Raw genomic sequence first — 12,302 nt, forward strand, 5'->3', positions numbered from 1 at the left:
GGTCTACAATTTAAAAAAAAATTTCATGAAAAACAGTGGATCACTTTTGGTACAGAAATCTAGACCTCAGTGTAACGCTCAGGTGGTTAAAGCAATTGTTCCTGCAATATGAGATTCTTTTCTTTCTCAAAAGAACACATCAGCTGTTAATATTTACAAACTTGCATCTGAGCAAACCATAGGACCTCTGAAACAATGTCCTTTGGACAAGCAGGATTTTCTAACCATTAACCACATTGGTGAAATGCAAACACAGCATATCAGCACAAACACCTCATACCAAGTGTTAAGCATGGTAGTGTTGATGTGGACTTTTATTGCAGACTCAGGAGCTGGACACCTTGCAGTCATTGAGTCAATTATTAACTCTTTTGTATATAAAAATGTTCCAGAGTCAAATGTGAGCCCATCTATCTGATACTTAATACTTGGCTGAAATTAGGTCAAACAAAAGAACAATTATCCCAAGCACACCATCAGGTTTTATAACAGAAGGGCTGAAAAAGAATCAAGGGGTTGCAATGGCCCAGTAAAAGTTCAGACCTCATCCTGATTTAAATATTGTGGTAAGACCTTAAGAGAGCTGAGCATAAATGAATGCCAGCAAACCACAAAAAAACTGAAGAAATGTTGTAAAATTAAGTGAGCCAAAATTCTTCTGCAAGAATATGAGACACTGATAAAGTCATAGCTGATAAGATAAAGTTATTGCTGCTAAAGGTGGTTCTATAAAAGTATTGAATCATGGGGTGTACTTAGTTTTTCAAACATGTTTTTTTCAATTTTGGCTTAATTTTCATGGCTTTACACCTGGTTAGATTTAAATATTTTAGAACCTGCTGATAACCAGATGATTTTTTATTATTTCTTGATGTACAATCAATCCAAGTTCTGATCCATCATTACAATACATGTCACTGACAGGTATAGCAGGGCTCAGTAAAGGGATCAGATTCAATTGAAGCCTGATGTTATGTTATAGCGCATAGGAGTTCATCTAACCCAACACCCACATAGGGATCGTCCACGCATGGCTGTTGATGTACAATAAATAACAGACTGCTCACAGACAGGTTGTAGACTTTGTAGGCATACAGATATCCTTCTACCATCAATATCTATCTACACTGAAATGTGAATGAAGCAATATCCAACCCTGTGATTTATTAAAAAGGATTTACTATACTATCGACATTAAAAGAATTTATTTTAGCTAGAGTGGATGTGTAAGTGCAGTGACCCACTGCAACCAATCACAATTCATCAAGAGCCTGTCAGCCATGAATGGAGGCCTAGCATTAGTTCCTACCTGCCATTTCTAGTGCTAAAAGCCCACATTCCAGCCTAATCTTAACCTCAAACCCATCATTATGATGGCTAACCTAAACCCCCCCCTCCTTCTCACTGTATTGGACACCCTGGCCATTTAAGGAGAACCTGCCCTGGACACCATTGCCTGCTATAAGCCTCTGTGTGTACAATGTGCTTGGGTGTGGTCTCTGTGTTGGTTTATATTAACCTGTTGTGTCATTACCAATAGCAACCTGGTCTGATATCTGATTCTGACTGAACTTTGCCTTACCCTTCTGTACTACACTTATCGGACTGATCATCTGTGATTAACCCTTGCCTTGTTTTATAAAGCCTGACAAATTGATTCTTGGAGTTGGCTGTGGTTTTTGTGCCCAGGCGCATTACACGTGCTAGATGCCTACCCAGACTCTAACTCTAACTTCCCACATTTCTTACTTTCCAGGCAGCAAAATATGATAGGTAGAAAAATCTGACTGAACACCATCAATAGGAGGGATAGAGAGGCAACACAATAGTGGAAGATCTGTATCACCCTTCTTTCTGCTGCCAGCCATCTCTATCTCTTTCTACCTATCAAACCTCCTCCAGCTGCATCCCGGTTCTTTTTGTCATAGATGTTCATTAACCCCTATAATTGAGTCTGTTACCGCCCCCCTATACTTTGTTTTAACTTTTAATGCCCTCCCCTTAGCACATTTCTTTTTTCCAATCTCTTTGAGTTATGCCCCAAATGTCAAGTACCCCTGTATTGTGACCCCAATTTCTAGTGTTCCATGTTTTGTAAAGAATGCAACCACTTCTAAGGGTGTAGTAATGTCATCAATGTCGTGTAATACTTCACATTAGTGGTAAACACTCAAAACTGCTAGGCTTTTTCAGTTTACAAGTGGCCACAAAAGCCTAGCAAATCATTTTTTTTCCCCCCTTTTTGATGAGCAGTTCCAATTCAAGTCTATTGTGTCAGTGGCACTGACAGACCTGCAGGAAGTTCAACTGAGCCTCTGTGTGATGGAAGCCAGTACAGTAGTAAGGGTAAATGCTACATAGACTTTGCTGGGTAGCTGGTAAAGCAATACATCTTGGTTCTCCCTGACAGCAGCCCTGGATGCAGGACATACTCTCTGATCCCCTCTAGCTGAGCATACTGTGCAGGGGATGCAGGGAGAGACAAAATGCATATGGCTAAAGGGATTCTGAGGATGCTGAAAGCTGCTAAACAGAGGAACACAAGTAGTCCATTTCCTGTTGAAAGGTGCGCTGCAGGCAAAGAAAGGGACACAGCACAGCAGATCAGTAACACATTCTACTAGGTGGAAGTTGTACACTCTTCTTATGCCAGTTTTGAGTGTAAGATCCTTTAGGAGGCTCTTGCACTGCAGACAGTTCCTTTCTCTCTATCTTTGAGCCTGTTAAAGTTGTTTGGTCTGTTAGACACCCCTCAGACTGCTTTTGGATATCCCAATACAAAAGGCTAGAGACTTCTGGTATCCTTTCAAACAGAGAAGAAAATAGGTTTTGTTCTCACAGTAAATCCTTTTCAGTGAGTCTTTCAAGGGACACAGGTCCTGATCTTCTGTGTTTATGATGAAGCCCAAGTACTGCTTGTAGCAAAACTGAGGCATGCAGGTAGTAGTAGGGGGTTATCCTGGGCTGGCCTACAGTTTTGTGGTTTCAGTGCCAATGTCCAGGTTTCCTGTAGGCAGCAGTATATTTTAATGATTTTCCATATCCCTCAATAGATTTAGTAGTGTGTAAAAAAAAAAGTCTAGATTTTCTATTCCCTTCTGACACCATTTGGACTGGAAATTAAGGTGGAGAAATTAAGGTGTGGCCCAGGTAATTAGTTAATTACCTATAAAAAGGTAGGAGATATAGCAATGTCTGCTCAACACATTAGTTTCTACACAGTGAATAAGTGAGAAACAAATAAAGAGCCCAGAAATTATTTTCACAGGGGCTTTTTGGTTACTTTTTATTGCCTCTAAGCCTCTCTAGTCTTTAATTGTGTATCCTATTGCTAAATTTCTACCTCTCAGAGTTCAGCCTGGAGTGACTGTGCCAAGTTCTAGGATCAGTATAATGTTTACAAGGAAATGTTGTCTATTGGGTTTTACAATGCTGAGGTTGCCACTCCCTCTTATTTTTCGATATAAAGTTACCTTGTACTTGGGTTTTATTCAGCACAAATAAGACTTACGTTTTTACTGGTTGTGTCCGCTCACTGGCAAGCTGGCATTGAGTGTCCCCAATGTCAGGCAAGCTAACCGTTGTGGAGGGCATGGCCCTGGCTGAAGCTATTGCTGCAAACTGGGAGGAAATCTACAATTTCCAAGCAAGACATGATGACATTTTGATAGACACTTACCCAAAATCTGGTGAGTATACAAAAAATCAATATTTTCTATGCCAGTATATGTTTGTCAATAAATATTTTCAGTTTAATCTGCTAGTGAGCATTCTTAATACAATTTTATATACATTCAGCCCATACAAGTGTGAGTTTAATGTTGCAATATTACCAGCAGCATTATCTGATCCTCAGGTAATGGAATATGTAACACTTCTAATCTTCTGTAATCTACATATTATGTGAATCAAAGGTAGCAATTTCATGAAAATACAGGGAATAAAAAGACCATTTTAGCCTTATAGGGCTTATTCTGACTGCCACATACAACAGCTATAGAAGAAAAGGGACATTTTGTGTACACTGCTTGCTGAAACAATCTTTTATTTGCTGCATTCACTGGAGTGTGGCTATTTCCTCTATGAACTTCATAAAGATGTTTACTTTTTATATTCCCAACCATTTTGGGTTAAGTATGTATTTGTTAACATATATAGAGGTTTTTTTTATAACAAAATGTCTTTGGGTATTGATAATCACAGTGTCACTCCAAAAAACAGTAATTTTAGTTGTAGGTGGAGTGATTTTGTGACTACATCAGCAGAGATCTTCTCTGCTATCATTGGCTCTGTCATGATTTTTTGTATGCTGAAAATATAGTGGAAGTACAGAAAAAAAGCTGATACTTGAACCCTGCAATCTAGTTGAAAGAGGTAGAATCATGGTTACCATTCTTAGTTTGTGGAGGAAGCATAGCTAATGATGAAAGTGGGGATAGGAGGGAGCTAAGGGCTGAGAAATAGGGTAAGAAATGCATAAAATAAGTGCAATATGTTCCTGAAGATGTGAAGTGGACAGTAACCAACATGTTTTGAAAATCATGATGCTGACTTGGGTGTTGAGTGATGGAGAGTAGGAACTATGGAAAAAGAAAAGAGATCCTCTTAAGTGCATGGCTTGATTTAAAAAGCTTTAACATCATCTTGCAGTGCAGATTAGAGATATAGGAGGAAGAAAGTAATCTGTGGGACTGGGCAGGGCAAAAGATGAGCAGGAAAAATTAGATGCACAACAATATAAAATATTACACAATTGGTGACAAAAAGAAAAAGAAATGTGGAGTCAAGTAAGGTCAGTATTTGAAAAAATATTTTCTCCTCCCTTCACAGAAAACAAGAAAAGCTCCATTGTCTGTCCCTTATGCGCTAAAAGTCCAACAGGAAAAGTGGGAGTTCATACGAGTTGAAAGACTCAATGGTATTGCACTCCAACATCTACTGAAAGTATAGCTCTGGACTCGAGAGTGGTCATTTCAACTTTATCTGCTATATAATGTCTATTGTATTGGAAAATCTCTGTAAAGAATAGCCGTTGTATAGTACAGAGTGTTCTCTATGTGTATATACCGGGTATTGATATGTCTGGTCTTTGATGAGAGAATGTGTGAATTTCAGGGACCACTTGGATGCAGGAGATGGTGGATCTGATCCTACATGATGGAGATGAGACAATATGCATGAGAGCACCTACACATGAGAGAATGCCATTCATTGAACTTCTCCATATGATGAAACCAGGTCAGGAAATAGTGTGGGAATAGACAATTTATTGTATATACAAACACCAATAAAAAAGAACACAGGCAAAGCGGAGACCATGATCCAAGGTAAATATATATATTTAAAGATAGGGAATCTGATATTTCCTCCAACATTCCTTGTGGGAATCAATTACTACCATTGAAACACATGGACCTGGAAAATTTCCAAGAGGGAATGTCTGATTCCCTGTTTTATAATCAGAGCCCAAGGAATCATCAGCAGTAGTATCCCACTCATAAATCTTGATGGAACGTCCATGTGCTGGACACAGATGTGTTTCAAGGACCATGCTCCCTTCCTCAGAGCTACCAATTACAAATAATAATCTCCACTTACATTGGTCCCTGATTGCCTCATTTATAACTAAAGCAGAAATGTGTACATAGTTATAATAAACTGCAAATCAATGAACACAGAAAATATACATAAACAGTAAACAAATTAAAAATGAAATGCCTTTGTACAGAACACTTTATTAAATGTTAAACTCAAAAAATGTCTGAAAAATTGAATGTCTGCCCAAAACATGAGTAGAGGGTTTAGATATCATTCATGATAACATATGAACCATATCCTGCAGTTATGGAAACCTTAATCTGCTATTAAGCAGTTTAAGAGAATTTGAATGAAAATGCAGGTACTGTAGGAATGTCTAGGTAGTCTGCAGGTCGATCCTTATTGGGACCTCAGCTGGTTTGCAGAGTGTCATCATTTTTCTTCGCACTCAGAACAGGCTGTACTGATGAAGAAATCTGAAGAATTTTGGCATAACTCTTTGCTAAGAATTGGAACATTTCCTGGGATTATAAGTACATGTTATTTTGTGTCCTGCAGTGACCTTTAATATTAACTGGTTTTGTTAATCATTTACTTTGGTTGGTGACAAAGAAGAACAATACCTCTGTCCACAGTGAGATGATTTATTTAGAATAAATGTTACAAGGTCAAAGATTAAAGCAGCATACACACTTGCAATTATCCTGAAAGATCCTTTCCAACGACTAAGCACTCCACGATGCATGAACGATGCTGTACATACAGCACCGTTCTGCTCTATGCAGGGGAGAGCAACAGAGCGGCACCCTGCTGCACGCTCTCCACCTTCACTTGCATTGCGATCACACTTCAGATTTTCACACTTACACACTTACACATACACACTTCAGTGTACACACTTCAGATTTTCATCCGATATCGTCCCTGAGCCGATTATTGGGTAAGAACCATTGGAAGTGTGTACGTAGCTTAAGAGAGAGCAAAGAACACATGTGTGCAGACCCAATGGCATAATCAGAAGGTCTAACTAGCCCCCAGTGAGGACCATTTAGGATGAAATTCTGAACAGATGCCAAGTGGGGCCCACAGAAGATATATTGTTATTGTTAAACTACATCAGGATTGTAGAATCAACATGACATTTCATCCAAATTTAATATATTTATTTGGAGACATAATTCTTATTTATCTCAACCAACTCCGCCAAGGTTGGATGATATCAGTCACCATTACAAACACAAATTCCAAGAATATCTATAACAGACACTGGCAGTAACATCCCCTCAAACCACTCTAATAAGAGAACCAATCATCCATAAGCTAAAGCATATAATCAACCCAAATCAATAGGTAAATCAATGGAATATATATAATAATTAATTTTCTTTTATTACTGGCTAGTCAAGAGGCCTGAGGCACAGGTTCAGAAAATTTGCACACACCCAATTAAACAAACTACAGTAGTTGCTATGGTCTGATTTCCTCATAGAAAATGTGTATATATACTAAATAAATATATACTTGTATAAAGAAAATCAAAAGGGCTAATGATGGTTAGGTCACAGCAGCTATGGGGTTGACAGAATTAGGTAAAAAAAGCACTTTGCTTTGTATGCCTGGATTTAGTCACAAACAGAAACAAACAGAGTTCTGAGTGCATAGGATTGTACAGACCTAGTATGCATAAAGTAAACAACAAATAAAATAATGAAACACCAGGTATATGAATGTGGAAAAGTTTTGGCCGTGGCCCTTTATTGGAGATTAAATTCAAATATAACTTGGATTTAACTTGTAAACCATAAACATTGTATAACCAACCATCTTAGTCATTCAAGACGCAAGTAACATAACTCAAAAAGAATTGACCATTTTAAATCATATCAACCACTTTCTAGGAAGTTCACAGTCATTAGGCTGCCACAGGTGTATGACTGGATGTTGACATTTTGTTCAAAAAAATCAGCAACAAATCCGATGATCAGCTGCTTTCACCCTAAAAGAAAAGAGGGGAAAGCCAACAGTGCAAAATTCAAACTTTACTTTATATATTATAACTTGAATTTCAGTTAAGGAAAGACATGGGGCAAGGTGATGGGAGAGTGACAGTTTTTTATATTTGTGGTCCTGTGATTGTTTTTTGGCTTTTCAAACTTTATGGTCCTAAGATAAGCTGTTAGACATTTTGAAGATGTAAATTACCAGTGGCAGTCACTAAGGGGGAGTCTACTACTTGCCTCTGTAAATTGTTTACTTGTTGGTCCCATGTGTTCAAAATCTCTCTCGAGTGTGATAAGGCAGTGAAGGAATGACCTCTCCTCTACTTCTGCTTCTCTCCCACATGTGTTTAATTTCTGTTTTGGGGAAGCAGATGATCCAGGCTGTAAACATATCTATCTTTATTATCTACATTTTCTAGGAATTGACGAGGTGAATGCTAGACCATCACCACGTGTGCTGAAGAGCCACTTGCCCTTCTATCTGGTTCCTCCATCATTCTGGAAACACAAATGCAAGGTATTTGTCATGTGTAATGTTGGTGAATCCCTGGAGAGGTGACTGGCTGAAAAGTGACCATATTTTCTGTGCAGGTCATTTATGTGGCACGCAATGCCAGAGATACTTTGACTTCCTACTTCCATTTTGACCATCTTGTGCGGTTCCACCCAGACCCAGAGCCGTTTGAGGATTACGTGAGGCGTTTTATGAAGGGAGATGGTGAGGAGGAAATAAGTATTAAGAACCATTAGGGGTAAAATGTGTAGACATAAGACATAATTTTAACTCCTTTAAAAAAGTTTGCCCTTCTGAAAGAAAGCCTATTGAATTGGTGTGATCTGATCTCTATTTAAGTCTTCATAATAAATACATTCATAAAATGTCAATATGTTATACAATATAAAGTGAAAAAAAATGTTTTTATGAAAAAGCAGTTTGTAAGATGCCATCCAGTGTCTGTGCCAAGGCATTCTGGGAGATTATCATGGGTAGTAATGTGATCTCTATTTAGCAAGAAAGAATAACTCTACAGCTTGGTCCACTAAAATAATGAAAACATGTCAAACAAATATTTTAAACATTCTGCATCATTAACTTAAAAAGCATGCAATCCCTATTTGTCATCCAGAGCAATTCTAAAACCCTGAAAATTTCTGTTTGTAACCTTTTGCAGCTCACGGACCACCAAATCATGGTCCGCGCCTCTGGCCGATGCGTCTCCCCAAGCGGGGTCCTTCTCCTGAACCCGCTGGGAGTCCACTGGCACAGCTGCGGAGCACCGCTGATCTCTGTGATTTTGCGGCTCACCTATCAGACGGCCCAAGGGTTGGGGACCCCTGCTGCAGATTATATGATATGTAAATAAAGTAATTGAAAGCCAAAAGTTTCAGGAATCATGGGCCTATTTAACAAGTTTTTGCATTGAGGCTGCTGTTAAGTACAAAGCTGAATTAAATCTTTGTACAATTTATATATTTTAGGCTAAAAATACACAGTAATTCCTCAGTAAATATTATGTAAATCCAGTGACATTTTTGAGAAAATTTTTTTTAAACATGCCTTAGGAAATAGTTTACAGGGATCACTTTTAGGAGTTAACAAGGAAGACTGCAGTGTGAATGGGTGGGATTGGATAGTATAGCAGATATTAGGGATTTGGTAAGTGTCCATTGTGTGTTATAACTGAAGTGGGGATTTTCTATTCTTTGGTCATGATTTATTAAAGCTCCCCAAGATAGCTTTTCATGGGTGATCCAGTAAACCTGGAATAAATTTACCAAAAGTCATTTGCTATTTGTTGGCAAACATTTTCATTCCTGGACCTGATCCATTTTAGGTTTGTAGGATCACCCAGGTTCTCCCTTGAGAGTCTATCTTCTCCAATCTTGGGGAGCTTTAATAAATCCATTCCCTTATGTCTGATAACTGTTTATTCTCTCTGTGCAGTGGGCTGGGGCTCCTGGTATGATCATGTGAAGGGCTTTTGGGAAGCAAAAGACAAGCACAACATATTATATGTATTTTTTGAAGATATAAAGAAGGTGAGAAGACACTTGAACACAGATTTATCAAATTAAAAAAAATGTGACTTGTATTGTACAAGTGTTGTGTTTTTTTATTTATATTTTCTTTTACTCTATCCTTGTCTAAGAATCATTTCTCATCCTAATGATAAAAGCCTTATTCCAGACAACACTGATTATATTCAGTTTATTGTACAGTATTGTAGATTTTTTTATTCACTTATTCTCATTTCTCTTTTCAGAACCCCTCACGGGAGATTCAGAGGGTGGCAAAGTTTCTTGGTAAAGAATTATCAGAAGATTTGCTAAAAAAAATTGCAAAACTTAGCTCCTTTGAATACATGAAGACTAACCCCATGGCTAATTTTTCTGAATTCCCCAAAGAAATTCTTGATCAGTCTGAGAAAGGCTTTATGAGAAAAGGTAGGCTGTGGGTTCGACAAGACTGTGTCAGAGATTTTGCTTCCATAAAACATGAGTTTTTCTAATTACAGAACTGTTAAGAGCCAGCAATGTCCCGGCTCCCTGGTAACCAGCATTTTGCTGCTTAAAATTTGTATCTAAGTGGAACTAAACTGAATAATAAAAAAATGACACCTACAGTACCTTTAATATTGTAGATTCCTCGATTGTCATCCTGGAATTCTCATTTGTCCCAGCAGAGGAAGCGCCAGGCACAGCCATCTTCATCCTTCTTCTGGCTCCGGCACCTGACCTTGCACTGCACAGGTGCGAGATTGGGTGATGTAGCCTGCTGTAATTGGGGGAAAAAAAGAGAGCCGATCTCACTGCGCATGAAATCGGCATCTTTTTCCCCTTAGTGTAGTGAAAATGCCCGATCTCGGAGCACCAAGATCCAGGAGCCTCCCGGGTTGCTTTTATGTAAAGTAAAAACTTTGCATTTAGGTCCATTTTAATTAACAATGAATACTAATTTACAAATTGCCTAGCACGCTGTTTTTATAATGGTGCTGAGTGTGGTCATCAGCCAGATTACAAATAGATAGAATTAGAAATATACAGCCTAAATCTGCATTGTACACGTTTGCCGAAAGCATCTACAGCCAAAAAAGATTCCAGCTTTTCTGAAAAAAATATTTTGGGTATTTCAGCTGTAAAAATGATGCATGTTCATATACATGCACTATGCAGCTGAAAGCAATCACATGACAGTCCACTTCCTTTGTACACTGGCTTTATATTTACGGAAAAGAAAATATTGCGTAGTTCCAGAAGCCCATTTCCTGGGAATATCCCTTTATTTATGGCTCAGTGTGGGGCCATTTCTGAGCATTTTGACATCCCGCACTCCTGTATAACAAGAATCGCTGCACTCCCTTCCTTAGCCTCATATGCAGAGCAGCAATAACTACCTGTTTCCATGCCCTGCAGATTCATATGTGAATCCTGGTTGTGGTGGATTTATTGAGACATCACATTATAAACACCAGGATTAGACTTCACAGATTAATATATCTGTTGATTAAAGAGATACCAATAGCTTTATTCCACAAATCCCTGTGATGTGTTACATATGGAGGAAAATAGAGCAGAAGAACTTGTATTATAGGGTGACAGGCAGGCTGGTAGTCATGTGGGGGGCCAAAATGGATGCCCCTAGCAGTGGATGGTGACTTAACTAGGCCATGGTTTAGCAATGTAGGCAGAGTAAGAAAACTTTCTTAATATATTGTGTGGATGTTGGTAGTGAAATAGCAAGGAACAGCACTGAACCCAGAACAGAATATAAGGTTAGATGGATGATTCCTATGTGCATTTTGTGGCTTTACTTTGTTTCTACAGAAGTGTTCAAACTGGGAGGAGAAAACATACAAATGTTGTTGACTTTCTTTTATTTGTATTTCTGGGCTGGCAGGTAAAGTTGGAGATTGGAAGTCACTGTTCACTGTCTATCAAAACGAAATCTTTCAAGAGGATTATGAATGTCAGATGAGGGACACCACACTGAAATTCTCTGATCTAAAGTAAAGGAGGAGCACCCATGAATGCTATCATGTCTCTTCTTTGGGAGCATGTACGACTAGTCTCTATTTTTTGCAGCCATAAATGTAAAATCTGCTTAAGTGAGAAGTACTAACCTCTATTTTTTCTGAAATCTTCCCTAATTGTTTTGTAAATGTAAGTCCTAACTTTTTTCATATCTTGTACAATAAAAATAGAATCCCCCCCCCGATAACTCTGGTGTAATCAAAGACTATTCTTTAAAAAATGTCTCTCTTTTTCATGTAATAGGAAAGTGTTCATAAGTAATCTCATCACATACCCAAAACCTTCACAAACCAGTTTCAACTTTTCTCCTGGTTCAAGCAGTTATGCCTTTGTATGGTGTGAAAAAGAAAGACAAAGTGTAGAGGTTACAAATATCTTGGCTTTGTATGACCATTGTACTGTACATATACAGTAGCTGTTCACACCTTTTTGTAACCTTTGGTTCAGTTAGCACTCTAGACAAAATTAAAATCCCATCCATTCTTTATGGTTTTCTGGTTCTAGGTGCTGGTAATTAACAGCTCTGACTGCTGAGCCTCCCTGTTACTATGTGATAAATCAAAACCGTAAAATAGCCATGGACAGAAATGGGCTGGTACATATGCTATGTGAACATTTACAGCACAATCTACTAAAGAATTTCTGTGGATGTAATACTTAACACCAGGTGTGAGTGGGACAGTGGAACTATGGGTAAACCAATAAAAAAAAATGTTGTAGTCTTTTGGTAGC

The 12,302-nt window shown here is 38.3% G+C and overlaps 1 protein-coding gene across 2 annotated transcripts; it reads left to right on the forward strand.

Moving 5' to 3' along the window:
• Positions 1-3,473: 3,473 nt before the first annotated feature.
• Positions 3,474-11,757, forward strand: LOC140343819 (sulfotransferase 1C4-like). 2 transcript variants are annotated; one of them, XM_072430698.1, is made up of 7 exons: positions 3,476-3,689; positions 5,116-5,238; positions 7,958-8,055; positions 8,130-8,256; positions 9,484-9,578; positions 9,803-9,983; positions 11,437-11,757. In XM_072430698.1, the coding sequence occupies exons 1-7, from the start codon at positions 3,563-3,565 to the stop codon at positions 11,547-11,549; spliced, it is 864 nt and encodes a 287-aa protein (XP_072286799.1). In that variant the 5' UTR covers positions 3,476-3,562; the 3' UTR covers positions 11,550-11,757. The 2 variants fall into 2 exon arrangements, with proteins under 2 accessions (XP_072286800.1, XP_072286799.1); XM_072430699.1 differs by lacking the exon at positions 5,116-5,238 and having other exon boundaries at positions 3,474-3,689.
• Positions 11,758-12,302: the final 545 nt, after the last annotated feature.

The sequence above is a fragment of the Pyxicephalus adspersus genome, chromosome Z (assembly GCF_032062135.1).
Source record: "Pyxicephalus adspersus chromosome Z, UCB_Pads_2.0, whole genome shotgun sequence".
In the NCBI taxonomy this organism is placed as follows: domain Eukaryota; kingdom Metazoa; phylum Chordata; class Amphibia; order Anura; family Pyxicephalidae; genus Pyxicephalus; species Pyxicephalus adspersus.

Bases quoted from the DNA above. Each gene is read 5' to 3' on its own strand.
- LOC140343819 (XM_072430698.1), top strand. From the start codon at position 3,563: ATGTCAGGCAAGCTAACCGTTGTGGAGGGCATGGCCCTGGCTGAAGCT. The intron at 8,056-8,129 runs GTATTTGTCATG...TTTTCTGTGCAG, and splicing joins TCTGGAAACACAAATGCAAG to GTCATTTATGTGGCACGCAA. The intron at 9,984-11,436 runs GTAGGCTGTGGG...CTGGGCTGGCAG, and splicing joins GAAAGGCTTTATGAGAAAAG to GTAAAGTTGGAGATTGGAAG.